The sequence below is a fragment of the Odontesthes bonariensis genome, chromosome 13, assembly GCF_027942865.1.
Source record: "Odontesthes bonariensis isolate fOdoBon6 chromosome 13, fOdoBon6.hap1, whole genome shotgun sequence".
Lineage (NCBI taxonomy): Eukaryota > Metazoa > Chordata > Actinopteri > Atheriniformes > Atherinopsidae > Odontesthes > Odontesthes bonariensis.
Window position 1 is genome coordinate 35,798,400 of NC_134518.1, and position 18,143 is coordinate 35,816,542.

General features: G+C 40.1%; 1 protein-coding gene across 1 annotated transcript in view; it reads right to left on the reverse strand.

Annotated features, from left to right (window-relative positions):
* Positions 1-516: 516 nt before the first annotated feature.
* pde6a (phosphodiesterase 6A, cGMP-specific, rod, alpha) overlaps positions 517-18,143 on the reverse strand; it is a 50,212-nt gene continuing 32,585 nt past the window's right edge. Inside the window, exons 16-23 of the mRNA XM_075480773.1 lie at positions 14,943-15,030; positions 13,547-13,647; positions 9,117-9,224; positions 8,979-9,042; positions 5,969-6,043; positions 1,088-1,171; positions 746-914; positions 517-557 (exon numbers count right to left, since the gene is read on the reverse strand). Of these exons, the coding sequence (XP_075336888.1) occupies positions 517-557; positions 746-914; positions 1,088-1,171; positions 5,969-6,043; positions 8,979-9,042; positions 9,117-9,224; positions 13,547-13,647; positions 14,943-15,030 (730 nt within the window). The remainder of the gene's footprint in view (positions 558-745; positions 915-1,087; positions 1,172-5,968; positions 6,044-8,978; positions 9,043-9,116; positions 9,225-13,546; positions 13,648-14,942; positions 15,031-18,143) is intronic.

The following is an 18,143-nucleotide window of genomic DNA, read 5'->3' on the forward strand; positions in this document are numbered from 1 at the left end:
GAAAAAGTCTTGAAAACATCTTGTTTTGAGTCATATTTCACATGAAACAAGCTTTTTTTTTAACATTTGAAGAGGTTTTTAAGCTAATTTCAAGATCACTTTTAACTCAAAAGTCCTAAATATCACATTTTATTTCAGGAAATCTTGACAAGTCGATTTTCACTAGTTCCATTGGCAGATTTTTTTGCTTATTTCAAGCAAAAACGTCTTTTATTTGATGTTTTTTTAACTTATTTTTGGAGGGGCATTTTTTCCAGTGACATAAAGCTCGGTGCAGCTAATGAAAAAGAAATATCACGCACAGAGGAAGAAGCAGCGTGGAAAGACAGCAGAGGAGAGAAATAAGTCGATTTAAGAAGTTACATTTCTATTTACACCTGTCGGAGAGACAAGTTTCTGAAGAGAGAAACGGCCTCTTAGCGAGACGAGCGATCGGAGATCCCACCAAAAAGAAAAGAAAGATCCGGTGTGAGACCACATTCATGCTGCAAGCGAGGTGGCTTCACTGAAGAATTTCTAGCTGAGGATACAAGTTTTTGACTGGGATGCACTCGCCGCTGGAGGAAGAAAGGAAGGAAGAAACAACGGAAGGAAAGAAAGAAAGAAGGGACAGATCGTTACAACAGATTTCCTCTTTTCGTCAGCAGAAGCATCAATTTTCCACCTGAATGTACCTGTTTTTAGACTTTATTTATACCCTTGAAGAAAAGTAAAGCGGATTTTATGCACTTTGTATTCGTCCTACCTTGTTTAGAAGCAGCAGCTTGCTGAGTTGCCTCCTCCTTGGCTTTCTTAGCTTCCTCGATGGCAGCCAGCTTGGCCTCATGCAGCTCCTTCAGGGCGTTCCACTCCTTCCTGTTGTTCAGCAGGCGGTCCAGCATGGGGGTGATCTCCACGTGGAAGCGACTGAACTCCTGGGAGGCGAGGAACACAAACAGATAAATCAGTGCAGCTTTGTGAAATCCAAAAGTTACATTCGAACGTCAGATGGCAAGAACGAAGCTTACGATGATGAAGTGGATAAAAACGCCCCCGGCTACCACAATTAGACTCTAAATTAAAGGGACGTTTGTGTCTGATGTCTGACCTTGTACACGAAAGCGCAGACGAAGTCGATGAAACCACACTGCAGCTTCGGCAGGTCCTCTGCTTTGTTTCTGTCCATCATGGGCTGAAGAGGAAAGAAGGAACTCAGTTATAGACAAAACAGTCTCTTATTATTACTGCTGCAGAAATATTGATCACGGATGATCGGCAGCAGAGGTGGGTAGTAACGAGTTACATTTACTTGAGTAAGTTTTTGAAAATAATTATACTTCTGGGAGTAGTTTTAAATCTCTATACTTTTTCCTTTTCCTTGAGTAGATGTGTGCAGCAGAAGCTGTCCTCTTACTCCGCTACATTAGGCTACAATGAGTTTTGTTTTGAGTTGAGGCAAACTGAGTTATTGTACATGTGTAGTGCTGTATGTGAGGGAGCTGTGCCTTTCTGAATAAAAAGTGACCGGCTCATCTTCCCTTGTCAACTCTATTACCTCGTGATTATTTTCCATATTTTCCATGTTGTGCTCAGTGTAAATACAAATGTTTAACGAAATGTGCGTACGTTGGGGCATGCGCTGGACGCCGTAGTCGCGCAGCTCTGCCCACACGCACGATACCCTCTGCGCACGTACGAGCGGATAATAACCCCAATGCGGAGGGGTTATTGAAGATTTCTAGGGTGGCGCCAATGAGCCATTTTGCTCCGCCCACACACGATACGATACCCAAGTTCCATGACCTTGCGATGATGATAAGGCTTTCAAACCACAAACGCCATCACACGATTTTCACCGCCTGACCACGCCCACACCGTTCAGAGTTTGGAAAAGTTTCTCCATGTTTCCCCCATGTCTTAAGAGTAACCTGGCCAAGTTTGAAGTCTGTAGCATTAAATCTGTAGGACGAGTGCGATCATATGCAAGGCGTGGAATCGGGCAAAAATGGCACGAAAACTCACTTTCCATCCAAAATGGCCGCCTTCCTGTGGACGTGGGACCATGGCGGCAAGAGACTTTTTTGTGCGTCTGGGCATGATGAATGAGTGTACCGAATTTTGTCGTCCCACGCTAAACTAAGCCCAATGCGGGGAGCATTTTTAAGCATCATAGGGGGCGCTCCAGAGTCAATGAGCGACTCCCAAAAATATAAAGTTTAGATTCTTTCATGTCGTCGACTGGCAGGTGGCGCTCGCAGAATTCTGTCCATATTCTGTCTATTTGTGATATTGTTATGTTTTTGTTTTTTTAGTACTTGCGATATTGATGTGTTTTTATCCACTTTATGTACGGTGACCTTGAGTGTCCAGAAAGGCGCCTTCTAAATTAAATTTATTATTATTATTAAAATTTCAAGAGTTTTCGAGCACCTTTTGCTAAGAATCGGACGGAAAGACGGCGGAATAATAATAAACCTTACAGATACAACAGGGTCCTTGCAGTTTCGCTGCTCGGTCCCTAATTAAAGCTTTCCCAACACAGATTTGTAATCGATTTTGTAGCCTTTTGAAGGTTCAGATCCGTTTGCTAGCATTGATGCAGCAGAGTCCTTACAGTCCTTACTGATCAGGACATTGTGGGTTCATTCTGTTTAAACCCTGAACCCAGGTTCTGTCTGAATGGCACCATGTAAAGCTACAATAGCCTCACATTAGCAGCCATATTCATATTGTGTGAATAGCACACTGGGCTGTGAAATCCCAGGAAAAAGCCCCCGCTGGCCATAATTGCTGCCCACCTCCGCTTCCTGATAAAAAAAGTGTCGCAGCCTTTGAAAACTCTCTTCAGACTGCAGTGAGTCAGATTCCGCTGCTGTGAGAGCACAAACTGATGGAAACGAACAGTTTTCCCTGCTGACAGATGCTATTAAAGTCAGAGGACTGTGACGTGAGTGAGGGTGCGATGGCGCTGCTCGAGCTTTAAGTGTCTCAAGGACGTGAGACACAGCGAGCCGGGGAGGGGACGGTCGGCCGGGTCAAGGCCACAGTGACCGAGCTCTCTGAATCAGCGGCTCAACAACGCCACCGCGGGGAATCGAACCTCTTTTCATTTCCATCCTCCGACTGCGTTTCTGCCTCTTGATCTGCTTTCTAAACCAAAAGAAGAGCTTTAATTCCCCACGAGTCCTCCCATCGAGCCTTCTCTCTCAGCTTTTCACTTTGGAGGAGAAACGAGATGCAAAAGTGGAACTTTGTTTGGTCTTTACAGCTTTTCAGCTTCAGAGAACAGAAATGCGAGTTAATTAAAGGCACATTTCAAGACCTTTCCGGAGGTTTTAAAGAGGCAACATTGGAAGAAAGCCACTCTCATCCCACCTTTCCAAAATAAATAAATGATATAAATGCACTTTCTTACACTTGAGAAAATCAGATATACCCTTAAAGGCTCCTTGCAAAAATTTGAGAGGATTTGGACCCCGTTTCTAGAATATTACAAAAGCTTACAAACTCCGTTAAATGAGGATTAAGACACCAATACAGAAGTGAGAACAGACCCCCCCCCCCTTTCCCTCTTCAAACTATTCTTATTATTATTTACTTTATTTTATTTATTTACTTATTCATTTATTTATTTATTTATTTTATTTAATCTTTTAATTAATCTTACTTTATTCTATTTTACCCTTATTATCATTATTATTACTACTATTGTTATTATTGTTATTACACATTTATTTATTTTATTTATCTTTTTTAAATATATACTGTATATGTATATTTCTTAAGATATCTGAATGTACTTATCTATTACTTATTTTATTTCATTATTGTTATTGCTGTCTGTTCGATAATTCATTGTGAAAAAAATCAATAAAAATTAAAGAGGCAACAGTGGTTCACTTTCTATGTTAGGAGAGGGTTTCTGCAAAAAAGAAAAAAGGACCAAATGGGTTCTGCCTACTTCGACAAAAGAGAGCTGTGAAGATTACCGAGGCGAAAAGAAACACGTTGTCACTGAGCTGCAGGCTCGAATAACCCAACACCTGCACATCAGTGCAGTTATTACCCCAAAAAAACCTCCAAACACAACCTATCTGCCCTGTTAACACAGAAATCTGTCGTACGGCTCAAATCTTGATCCGATGTTCACTTCACTTCAAAAAGTTTTGACTTGTCACAGCGGGAAAAGAAAAAAGACATTAAAAACGTCTCAGTTCCCTTCAGTGGCACAGCAGCAGGGCATCATTAACACACCTGCACGCTCCTCCGATGTGTAAAATGTCAAAAGAAAAGTTCAGAATTCGACATGTCAGTCGATTACAGGAAGTTCCTCGGTTATGTCATCCAACAACAAAGAGGATTTCAAGCGTCAGATTTCCATTTGTGAACTTTTAGATTCTACTCTGGAAAAAATCTAAATCTTAACAAGTACATTTGTCTCATTGAGTATCTCATTACACTTAATATAAGACACAACTGCCTAACAAGCACCATTTCAGCCAGATATAGGGACTTGTTTTAATACAATACATCTGGAATATCTTGTTAAGTGAAAAAGTCTTGAAAACAAATTGTTTTGAGTCATATTTAACATGAAACAAGCTTTTTTTTTCATTTGAAGAGGTTTTTAAGCTAATTTCAAGATCACTTTTATCTCAAAAGTCCTAAATATCACATCTTATTTCAAGAAATCTTGACAAGCCGATTTTCACTAGTTCCATTGGCAGATTTTTTTGCTTATTTCAAGCAAAAACGTCTTTTATTTGTTGTTTTTCTCCAGGAAAAAGTCAGACCTCACAATCGTTTGGCCCTATTTTCTCTCCCTTCGTATCACTGCCTGCAGTGTAGACCGAGCAGCAAACACCGTAACAGGCGCGGCTGTCGCTAGGTGGCTAAACGCAGTGATAAGAAGGGAGAGAAAATAGGGCCAAGCGATTGTGAGGTCTGACTTTTTCCTGGAGAACCATTTTGTGATGCAAATGTATTACTCTGTTGAACGCATATTGTTCTGAGAAGCAAAACGCTTTATTTTTTAAACCCCAGCCAACTAGCCGGACTACCTTCATCAACACCAAAACGAGGCTGGAACTCTGCTCACAGGACGCAGCAGGGGGTAAGAAGATGTTCAGAAATGATGTTGCTGATATGGGATGTCACACAGCTTCATGTCAAAAGAGGCGTACTATCCCTTTAAGATGGCGTCACCAAAAGCAGCGCTTTGCTTGGAGAATTTTGAGTTCTTACCAGGGCCGGTTGTTGCTATGGGCAATGTGGGCGACCGCCCAGGGCGCACTCTAAAAGATAAAAAAAACTTGGCAGTTTTCTGCAGTCATCTCCGTGAATGTGTTTACGTCACGTGACTTTGGTTGATTGACGGGTGAACGGACGGCGTTAATGGGAAAAGCAAAGGTAATAATGTGGAGTCATCATGGATCATCATCATGGTGAAAGACCAAAGAAGCCATCAGGTGCCCAGTTTAGAGAGAGAAGAAGAGAAGAAGAGGAGAAACGGGCAGAAGATAAAGGGATGCAGATTTCTATCAGTGACGTAGGCTATAGGCTATCTGTTAGCCTCTTGCTAGCATGTTGCTATTAGCCACGAATGTATTTGATTTTTAGTTTTGCTGAACTAGAATTAGAATTAAGGCATCATGTCACGCAGCTAATTTCACCCAAAGGCAACCTGGTCTGGTTGTGTTTGCAACACAACATGTTAATGTTACTGCCAGCTGTAAACAGGCTGAAAACAGGCTGTTAAAACAGTTATAACTGCAGGAATCTTTGTTTATGCTCCATAGAGTAGCCTTTATTTATTTACATTTTAGCTTTCTTCGGTTATTTTTTAGGATTTTGAGGTTATTTAAGGATTTGTGATTGATATTTATATTCTGTATTTAACTTATTTATCGTGTTTTTTCTCAGTTCTTTTTGTATTTAAGTATTTGTATTTATATTTGTAAATCTCGCCAGGACCGCCTGTGGTTCTTACGATGGGTTGCTGCTCCAGGACCGTCCTCTCCAGGTCTCCCTGCTCCCAGAACTCTGCAGCCACCTGCAGCGCCACCTGGAAGATGAATTTAAGTCAGTCACACCTGGCCTCATGCAGAGAACAGCATCATTACGTCATGTTTTACAAGATCCGCAGCAAAAAACTGGACAAATAATGAAAGCAGAGCATTTGTTTCCTGTCAATCACTTCATTGTTTCAGGGACTCTCTGGTGAGACACTTAGATTTCCTCCGTGTTGATTTGAAGGTTATTAAACTCCTCCTTTGCACGTTTAAAATCATCCCACAAAAGCTCTGAGTGTTCTGTAAATGAGAAATGTGTCCACAGATCACCAGGCTGAGATGAGAGCCTGTTTTGTCCCTTTTAAAAGCTAAAACTGCAGCAATGTGAGATCTGATGAATAATATGGAAATTCTGCATTCAGGACATAAACCTCATCTTCGAGGAGTTAGTCATCCAGCCGGTTTTTCAGGGAACAAACGCCACAAGGCAGTACACAGAGATCCTGCGTGGGAAGCAGAACTGGATGAAAAGTATGAAACATCACAGCCCAATATCTGGCACAGAGGAGGCTTTTTTTCAGGCTTTTGTCTCCACATAACGCATTTTAAAGTGCCGTGTGTCACTCAGGTGTGTGATAGTTTCATCAAGGAGTTAAGAAACATTAATTTGATGCCGTCGGACTCACTGTGACTGCATCGAGTCTCTGTTCTCGATCAAACTGCAGGTGTAACCGTGATATTCACCTTGGCCTTTTGAGAGGTGCTTATTTTAACCATTTTAGAGCACAATTTGCCAGAGGGGGGGCATCAGATAATGCAGTTACACTTCTTGACAGCGTGTGTGGGACGTACAGCTGGAACAGGAAAGATGATCTAAGCAGCTAATGTTCCCTGAAACTATTTCCCATCTTCGAGGCTCCAAATACGAAGGTCTAAAACTATCAATTCCTTTGAATAGGTCACCTGGGTGTCAACATGGGCAAAACTGGATGCATTTTCCTCCCCGAGCATGCTCATATGCTCCAAATCGGTGCACAAATCAGTGCAAAGATGCAGCGTTTCATCTCTAGAAGATGCTGTAGCTCCCCGGCTGACGTGTTTTCCCAGCTCTGCACTCCGGTTTGTTCATCAGAAGCATCTTTGCTCTGCGTTACGTTTGATTCAGGACTTTGAAAACACATCAGTCAGCTGAATTTTATAAAAAGAAAAGCCTTCCTTCATGCAACACCTCTGTGTGCACAGCAAATGAGAGTAAACGTGGGGGGACCGCAGGTTTCAAATCATTGCCTTATGACATAAAGCTGCCACAAAATAAAGAATCTCTTCCCTTTCATGATACCAGCCTCTGAAACGAGTGACTACACCCACCGGCTATGTGTGAAGATGCTTCTCTGAACAAACCGGGAGAGAAAATATTAAGATATCAGCTTTTCAATCCATCACACTCCATCAAAAGCAATATGTTTGCAAAGCGAAAACATTCGTTATTTAAACTTTGATTGTTGAGTTCATGCTGGGCGGCAAGCAAAATGTTGGAAATGTTCCTTTATTTGAGGAAAGAGAGCTACCTGTATGTGTTTTTTATAATAATCTCTGTGCAGGAGTTAGTTCTTCATATAGAGCAACGGGCTGCCTGTAGAACTGTGAAATATATATGTATAAAAATTAGGGCTGGGCGAGTTAAATCGTTATTATCGCGTTAACTTGTTAATTATTCAACGCCGATAAATGTTTTATGGCGCATTAACGCAGGTTTTATTATTGTAAAAGTCTGCTGAATGCATCACATTCACACAGTTACAGCAAACACCACGAAGCATGGAGCAATAAAATAAAGATAAACTAGCAGGTAACATCGCCGCTACAGGTGTGAAGCTAACGGAGCTAACCGGCGCCACTTCCTGTTTTACTTGTTTCAACATAAAAGCACGTATTTCAAAATAAATGTTAAAAAAAACAACTCCTGCATTTACAGCCAAGTTGAATTGTCTTCTCAGCGTAGTAGTTCCAGTCTAAAATATCACTTAAAGGCAAAACACACAACTGATAGCAGCAATTCATTCAAGGAAACAGACAGTGGAGCGAGGCTTCTACATAAAAACTACAGAAAGATGCTGATGTTAAAAGTGTGTTTGCACAACAAATGTTATGGCACTTTCATTCATATGGCAGCACATTTAAAATAAAACTAAATGCTAAAAGCTATACGCTACTTTTGGATTCATTTTTGGATTTTGCGTACAAATGCGATTAATCGTGATTAATCAGGGAAATCATGTGATTAATTTTAATTGTTGCCCAGACCTAATAATATATATATATATATATAAAAATATTCATGTAAATGAGCGAGAGTGAGTGAGTAAGTCAGTTAGACAACCTGACAATATGAAACCTGATATTTTCTGAACATATTTGAGTGATTTAACTCAATTCACGCTTGCTTGTTTAGGTTTATTACCTTCCAGTTCTGTAGATTTATTCACTCATCTATTTACAGGGATTTATGGCTGAACTGAGTCAACAGACGCCTCTCTGTTTGTGCTTCATAATTCCAAATCCAGCGTGGATACAATGAGTCTTCAGCTCATGAAAAGAGGCAGAATATGCCTGGCAGCTGCAAACAGAGGTAAAAAATGGCCAAAGACTGGCCGTGGAGCAGCTGGATGTGTCTGCTGTTTGTGCTGATGTGGAGGTGATGGCAGGGCTTGATGGCACTGAGTATATTACAGTGTTTCCTAAAGTAAAATGCTGAGCCTGGCAGGCCGTGATGAGGGGAATGAAAAGCAGCAGGTTGCTGTTGATGCATGAGGCCATCAGGAAGCTGACAGGATGTCATTCTCTGTCTACTTTATCTTTGGCTCTCCTCTCAGGCAGCCTCTCCTGAGCCCGAGTCTTATTACTGTGAGCAGACAGATGTTGTGAAGGCTAATGTGGCACATCTGAGCTGCGAGCTTTAAGGCGTGATGAGAAGCTGCGTGGGCCTACCTTGCTCTGGACCTCCCACGGTTTGGCGATGGCAGAGAGATCACAGGCGGTCATCATCATGGCCCTGGAAACAACACACCAATCAGATAAGTCTTCCTACCTATACTGGAACCGGTCTTATCGTGCGTCTCTGCCTACATGACGATCTCTTTGCGAGTGGTCTCCAGCATCATGTATTTGGTCCAGTCGTTCCAGTTCTCGTAGGTTTTGGACTGGTCCACGATCTTCTGAAACATCGTCCTTTTCCTGCAATGGAACCAACACCGTTTGATAAATGGGGCAAATAAAGACTTCGGCTGTGTTCAAAACCGCATACTTCTCCTACTTCTCATACTAACTTTCTGAGTTAGTATGCGAGTTTGAGTGAGCGAGAAGTTCCCGGATGCATACTAGATTCTCCTAAATGTTGGGTATGCATCATGAGGTTACTACTCATACTCAAACTACCCAAGATGCAACGTAACGTGACGTCGCCGATCGTCATTTCCTGTCAAAACAGCAGTTTCAAGCTAGCTACAACGAGGGTAGGTTCACTTCCTGTTTTCAAAACAAAAGCACCAATTGTATCGTAATGGCTTTCCCTATGATTAAAGGCAACGGGTATTTTATTTTGTGGAAATAACCAGAAGTGCGTTAGCTCACTGCGGCTAGCTTTAGTAGCGCCGAATTCGTGGGAACAAAATTGTAAACAGCCGGTATTTTGTCAGGTTTTCAACACGTTGGGGATCTAAACGACTACTTTCTCACCTGAAAATGTTTCAAATGTTGCTAAAGTTTACAGAGTTTAGAGCTTAAGAGAAATCAGCTTCAGGCCGGCTGATTTCGGCTCGGGCAGGAGCGAAATGCATTGTGGGTAAACGCTCTGCCTACCGTCTGATCGATGAGTATGCAGTATGCAGTTTCGAACACAGTTATTGTTATTTCTTTTGTTTGTGAGAAGTTGATGGCTGCAACAGGTTTGAATAACACCCTGAGGTTGTTAAAATGCCAGTTGAGTAATATTTGCTTCGGTGTATTTATTTGTAGTATGTGGTTTCAAACACAGCCTTCATCTCCAGAGGTTGTTCTTTATAGTTACCCAAATCATTTAAGGTAAACACAAGAAACTTGTGCTACAAAAGAAAATGGACCCAGTGAATAATTCCCCAACTTCAACAATTAATCTTCTAATACTGTCTCAGTATCTAATGAAGAACCTCCTGATCCCTATAATATAGATCAGTGAGCAGTGCTGACCAACATGTCATTGGGGTCATCAGGTGGAAACCTTTCATCAGTGTTTCCTCTAGTTGGGCCCATGACACCTCCAGGAGGCTAGAGAGTGATCACTGGCGTCCCAGAGTCACTCCCCTAATGCCAGCCATCACTGCTCCTCACACCACAACAACCATCTTTTCTTCCACCAGCAGCATTATCATCAGCTACCCCAGCCTCTCACCAACTGCCCACCAGTCACAGCGGGGTGGGGATTCAAACCCTGGTTCGGGGTAGGGAGTAATGAAATTATAGAGGGTGCCAGAGGTGGAGGCAGGACAAGACACACTAGCAGATTCACCAGACAAACTCACCTAAACAGTCCTACAGTCACTAAAAATGCCAGCAAACACAAAGCCATACAAGCCAACTCACCTAAAATGGCCGCCTGGTTTCAAAAGGCTCATATGGGCCACACCCTCCACTTAAATATCTTGAACTTCTTCTTTGCTTCTTCCAAAAGTCTGTTTACCCTAAGTGCTCCCCCTGCTGGGCCCCCAGCTGCTATTGCTTCTTTAATCCAAATCCACTGACTGGACTTTACTGCCTCATCTGACACTTCCTTCACTATTTTCCTCACACTCTGTCCACTTATACCCAGCTCCCTCAACAATGAGACAACAGACATTGCAACAAATCTTCTACATCCTACTTCCACTGGCCAGATTCTAACTTTCCATCCTCGCTGCTCTGCTTCTGCCCCCATAAAAAGCTGCCATGAAAAAAAAAAAAAGAGCGATTGAGTCTTTAAACTCTCAGAATTTAAAAATGCTGCACTCTCCAGGAGTTTGTGATGCACCTAAAACCTGTTTCACAGGTGGACAAGAACAATTTATTCATTCTGAGGACCTGAAGCTTAAAACTCCTGCTGCAGACGCACAATAACTGTGCAATGATTGACAGTCGTCTGCCGGCTGCTTGGGCACCTCAGGCTGATCAACAAATCTGTTCCTCACGAGAAACATTTCCCATCACAGTCCTTCAATAACCCTGCACACCTTTCTGTTGTAAAGTCAAGCTGAATGGGAGAAATGACCTCATAGTTGTAGTTTTAGATTGTCGTTTACTCGTTAATTAGGGCCAAGCAATTTTATCGATACTGAGATTTATATCGATATTTTGCTTCCAGATAAACTATGAAGTTTTTAGCCAGGAGTATCGACTTTTTTTTTTTTTTTTGAAAGCAAAGTTTATTGAAAAGTCAGACGTTAGAATTAGTGAAAACACAGAACATTAAGGTGATATAATACAACACCAGGGGGTCACATTATACATAACAGTGATAAATTAGTTCATATAAATGTTATAAAGTGCACAGCTCTCACGTTTGTGACATGTTCGTTTGTTTCCGTTTGTCTGGCGCTGTTGTTCTTCCGGTTCAAAGGTCGGACCACCGGTCAAATCAGAGACGATTCGTGTCAAATCACACTGTCCCTATTTTCCCCCCAGAAAATTATGTAAGCGTATCGAATCGTATCGAATTGTATCAAATCCTCCCCTATATGTGACAGATGCCATGCAACAGATGACACGCTGCTTCACAGCTTTGCTTTATGTGACAAGGTCAAGATCTTTTGGTTTAATGTCTTCAGTTTAATATCTGTAATACTTAACGTACAACTAGATCCTAAACCACTCACCATTATTCTGGGAGTGTTAGATAATGTTAAAAGGTTAAACAACTTCCAACAATGTTTCCTCTCTTATTGTCTCATTGTCGCGAAGAAGTTACTTCTCATGCATTGGAAAAAGAAAGACGTGCCCACCACAAAGATGTGGCTTACTGATCTTACTAACACTCTCCATTTAGAGAGAATAAAATATACTCTTATGGATAAATTACTGCTATTTGACAAAATTTGGTCACCTCTTATTCAATATCTCACACCTCGTAGTGGCAATTAATTTTCCCCTTTATCACAACAAATTACCGAATAGACGGTAGGGTACGGCTGGGTGGGGGGATGGGTGGGTAGGTGGGGGATATTTGCTTAGGTTTTGTCTTTTTAGTTTATTATTTCTTTATCTGTATTTTGTTTCCTACATATTTGTCTGTTCTTTCATTTTCCTTTGTCATAACATAAAACAAAAAGAGGGCGCTGTGTCCTAGCTGCACACATTCTTGTATGGATATACACTGTTCATTTATATGCTTGTTGTAATTGTGTGACACTATGACTGTGTGCTCTAATAAAAAATATTTGAAAAGAATTGTATCAAATCCTATCGTTGGCTGAAAATCGTGTATCGTATCGTGAGATTCGTGTATCGACCTACAAGAGAGTCCTGGATTCATACAAGCTGGGAAAGCTCATTGGATTCCGTTTGTGCTTCCAGCAGTGACCAAAATCAAAATGAAAAGTTTATTATGTGCATTAAAGGCAGAGTGGGTAGAAATCTAGCAGCTGAAAGAAGGTTGATCTGTGGCATCTTTGGATACAAACTGTTTGATCCAAAGTGGTAAAAGTAGCAATGATTCTTATCTTCATATAATTTCAAACGAAACAAAAACATGAGTTATGGTTCTTTATTGCTGCCTTAATAGATAGTCTTGAATAAATGCTGAATAAAATGGTGTAATCCTCCAAAAAACATGCACAGCTCTCACGTTTGTTTCTGTTTGTCTGGCGGTGTCAAAGGTCGGAGCACCGGTCCAATCAGAGACGATTCCTGTCAAATCACACTGTCCCTTTTTTTCCAGAAAATGATGTAAGTGTATCGAATCGTTGGCTGAATATTGTGAGATTAGTGTATCGCTGCATGAATTTTCCTTTTTGTTGCCCTTTTCCACAGACTGGAGGTCCAAAGTGTCTCTTCTCCTAATCCACAGCTTATCGCCCCCCGATTCCACCGACTGATGACCTTTGTTGCTCATGTATTTTGCTTATTTTATTAACATTTACTGCTCCGGTTTTGCTCCTGTTATTGCAACAGAACATCCCAATTTAGTTCCCAGGCAAAGTTTAGCATTTTATGACCTATGTTTTGGTGTTTCAGCCCAACTGAAAATTAGTTTTTTTCCCTTCCTTTTACTCTAGCAGCACAGTGAAAGTCTTATTTACTACCACTCGACAGGGATTGAGCATAAACAATTTAGCTTTCCAAAAAAAAGGTATCTAACCTAACATTTATTTAAAAAAAAAGGAGTGTTGTATTCTTACATTCAAGCTATTTAATCTAAAAGCTTTTATTAAAATGATCTGTGATTTTGTCCTTCATGAGGGGCACATAAATAAATCTTAATATGGATCATTAGCACTGAGAGAATATATTAACAAGGCTGCTGAATCAGAATATTAATCCGTCGTACTGACTTGAAGTAGAGAGCCAGATCGGTGGCGATGATGGCGATGTCCATGAGGTGGATGACGAGGTCGTGCTGACGGCGGTTCAGATTCTGATAAATGTTCAATCCCTGAAGCACAAGAGAAAGCCAACAAGTCATTTTAGCCTCTAAAAGCACGAGGAAGCTCAGGTGTGTAGGTGGTGGCACAGAAAGGAGATTTATATGCAACTAATATGAGATTTTTCTGTCTACAACCAACAGTAAAACTTCAGCTTATATCAGACTCAGTTTCTTTTAACATTAAAAAGCTGCAGATCCAGACTTAAAGGGACAGTTTGCCTCTTTTGACATGAAGCTGTGTAACATCCCATATCAGCAACATCATTTCTGAACATCTTCTTACCCCCTGCTGCGTCCTGTGAGCAGAGTTCCAGCCTCGTTTTGGTGTTGATGAAGGTAGTTCCGGCTAGTTGGCTGGGGTTTAAAAAATAAAGCGTTTTGCTTCTCAGAACAATATGCGTTCAACAGAGTAATACATTTGCATCACAAAATCGTTCTCCAGGAAAAAGTCAGACCTCACAATCGCTTGACGGTATTTTTTCTGGCTCGCGCCATGTATAAAATATATATATATATATATATATATATATATATATATTAATTATATAAAATATATATAAAATATTATATTTTTATATAATTGTATAAAATATTATATTATTTCATATATTTATATGTATATATTTTAAAATATTAAAACATATTAGTTTAATAATAATAATAATAATAATATGATTAAAATAATACTTATTATTATTATCAAATATTTTTATATAATTGTATAAAATATTATTTTATTTCATATATTTATATGTATATATTTTAAAATATTAAAACATATTAGTTTATTAATAATAATGATAATAATAATAATAATAATAATAATACTTATTATTATTATCAAATAATTATGTAATATTATTTATTAAATAATAAAAATGTATTAAATAATTAATAAATAATAAATAATTTATTAAACAATAAATTAAATTAAAAGGGAGAGAAAATAGGGTCAAGCGATTGTGAGGTCTGACTTTTTCCTGGAGAACGATTTTGTGATGTAAATGTATTACTCTGTTGAACGCATATTGTTCTGAGAAGCAAAACGCTTTATTTTTTAAACCCCAGCCAACTAGCCGGACTACCTTCATCAGCACCAAAACGAGGCTGGAACTCTGCTCACAGGACGCAGCAGGGGGTAAGAAGATGTTCAGAAATGATGTTGCTGATATGGGATGTCATACAGCTTCATGTTAAAGGAGGCGAACTGTCCCTTTAAAAGGATGGACAGAAAAACATCAACCCATCACTCTTTGTGGTTGTGTCACAGAGCTGTGCCCAACCCTGTGTGCATGGCAGCAAACCTCATCTCTCAGCAACGTCTTGCCAGTCTCCAGATGGTGTCTTTCCAGGATGGAGGAGCCGTGAAGCTTCGCCAGAGGATTACCAGACCTGCACACACACACAGCACGATGGGAGGTTATATTGTGATAAATCATGCATGCTGAACCTCAGGGTGGGCTTGGCCTGGCGTGTCCTCAGCTAATGGCAGCTCTCATGGCTCATCCATCAGCAGGATGAGCAGAGCAGCTCGAGGTGCATCTGATCAATATCAGCTGCCTAATATTCTCATATGTCTACACAGAGGACAGAGGGAGCGATATCTGTCACTCTGAGCCAATCAAACAGGCGAGAACTGCATCAACACGATGACCACACACACTTTTAATCAGTTTAATTGCTCTACGTGAAGAAATTAGTAGGTCTGGGCAACGATTAAAATGTTTAATCTAATTAATCACATGATTTCCCTGATTAATCACGATTAATCGCATTTGTACGCAGAATCCAAAAACGAATCCAAAAGTAGCGTATAGCTTTTAGCATTTAGCTTTATTTTAAATGTGCTGCCATATGAATGAAAGTGCCATAACATTTGTTGTGCAAACACACTTTTAACATCAGCATCTTTCTGTAGTTTTTATGTAGAAGCCTCGCTCCACTGTCTGTTTCCTTGAATGACTTGCTGCTATCAGTTGTGTGTTTTGCCTTTAAGTGATATTTTAGACTGGAACTACTACGCTGAGAAGACAATTCAACTTGGCAGTGTTTACAGATGACTTTGGTTCTGTCGACTCCGCCGTCTGGAAGAACTTTAACATGAAAATGGCCGAGTAAAAGTTCCGTACCCTTCTCCATGTTTGGTGGATCCGCCGATTACTTTCTTTTCCTGTTCCACAGCAGACAGCAGCAGACTTTTACAAAATAAAAGCCTGTGAGCAACAGACTTTTACAAAATAAAAGCCTGTGAGCAACAGACTTTTACAAAATAAAAGCCTGTGAGCAACAGACTTTTACAAAATAAAAGCCTGTGAGCAACAGACTTTTACAAAATAAAAGCCTGTGAGCAACAGACTTTTACAAAATAAAAGCCTGTGAGCAACAGACTTTTACAAAATAAAAGCCTGTGAGCAACAGACTTTTACAGAATAAAAGCCTGTGAGCAACAGACTTTTACAAAATAAAAGCCAAAATAAAAACCCAGTTTGAGTCCCGCATCGGCCGGCCCTCTGCTGCATGTTGTTCCCCCTCTCTCGGCCCCCTGCTTCCTGTCTCTCTGAACTTTCCTATCCAATAAAGGCACAATAACCCTCCAACTTATTATTATTTAATTTAAAATAAATAAATAAATAATAATTAAAAAACCTTCGTTAATGCGCGATAAAATATTTCTCGGCGTTAAATAATTAATGCGTTACTAATTATACGCGATAATAACGAGTTAACTTGCCTAGCGCTAGAAATTAGGTTTCTTTTTCGTTAAAGCGAGACGTCCGTTAGGTCAAACATGTATGGGTGTTTGTGTCTGTTGGCCAGGAGGTGCCCCACCTCTCGCTTTATGGCAGCTGAGATAGATCCCAGCTCCTCAGCGTGACCAGGATATAGAAAATGAACGCTTGACTTCCGGCTTATTTTCAGTTTCTGCTTTACTTTGGATTAGCGCTCTGAGATCTGCTGACTCAGGTCAGATAGTGGAGCCCAGAGTTCAAACTGGACCCGGTGAAGCAGCTTTTAGCTGTTATGCTGCTCACAACTGGAACAAATTACCAGCAGAACTGAAATCACCCCCAACCGTAAGCACTTTTAAATCCAGGTTAAAGACATTTCTCTATCCGTGTGCTTATGGTTGAGTTCCTTTAAATCATTTTAAAGCACAATGCTATAAATGCTCTTAAGTGTTTTATATTTTTCTTTTTCTCCTCTTCTTTGATTGCTTTTAACTGTGTGTTTTAATTTTTATTCTATTTTTTTTTTCTCTTTAAATTGCTTGTTTTTTATGCTGCTTTATGCTGTTCTTTTAAATGCCTCGTCTTTATGTAAAGCACACTGAGTTGCCTGTGGTATGAAATGCGCTGTATGAATAAAGATGCCTTGCCTTTGGGACGTAGGATTTAGTTTGACACACTTGCTTTTTATTCAGTGATTGTTATGAATTGTCCAGAAGAGCTGTTCATGTAGCATGTAGCGTATCATGCATGTGACTAACATTTGTTGCTTAACCGGTCTCCTTTAATTGATGCACTCTTCACTTTTAAATTAATTAATTAATGATTATTTTTAATGGGTTTTTAATTTTATTTATTTTTTTATTTTTTTATTTTTAATGATTTTATTGCCTTCTTGTGATTTTATGTAGCTGTGAAGCACTTTGAATTACCTTGTGTACGAATTGTGCTCTATAAATAAATTAGAGTTATACAGTTATTCTTAGACTTCTGTGTCCATGAAAATGAGCTATAACGGTATGTCCGCCTTCTGCAGACGAGTTAAATGTAAATAGGTTTGCCTGAGCTGTAAGGCAGGAGACAGCTGCGTGGGTGTCAGCATTCAGTCGCATGTCATGCTTTTCACCTTGACTTTTACAGGATGAAACTCGCCGTCTCTCGCACTCTTTAATAAGGCAGCAAACATTTCGGCTGTGCTGGTTTCTGACTCCAAACCACCTCCAGGAAATCATTCTGCCATACAGGTTTTAAAACTCTGTAAACTCAGCCTTGATAGACCCAAATTCTCTGAAACTAAGTCGATAAATTTGTTTTACTGGTTTTTATTGCCAAGCCGAGAGTACAAAGCAGGTTTTGATGTTAGTTGTAAGAGTTAGAGACCAGCTGTGCCCCTAAAGCAACACTAGAGAGGTTCATGAACCTTAAAAGGGATAGTTCGCCTCTTTTGACATGAAGCTGTGTAACATCCCATATCAGCAACATCATTTATGAACATCTTCTTACCCCCTGCTGCGTCCTGTGAGCAGAGTTCCAGCCTCGTTTTGGTGTTGATGAAGGTAGTCCGGCTAGTTGGCTGGGGTTTAAAAAATAAAGCGTTTTGCTTCTCAGAACAATATGCGTTCAACAGAGTAATACATTTGCATCACAAAATGGTTCTCCAGGAAAAAGTCAGACCTCACAATCTCTTGGCCCTATTTTCTCTCGGGCTAGCGCCATGTATAATATATATTTTATAAAAATTATTATATTTTTATATAATTTTATCAAATATTACATAAT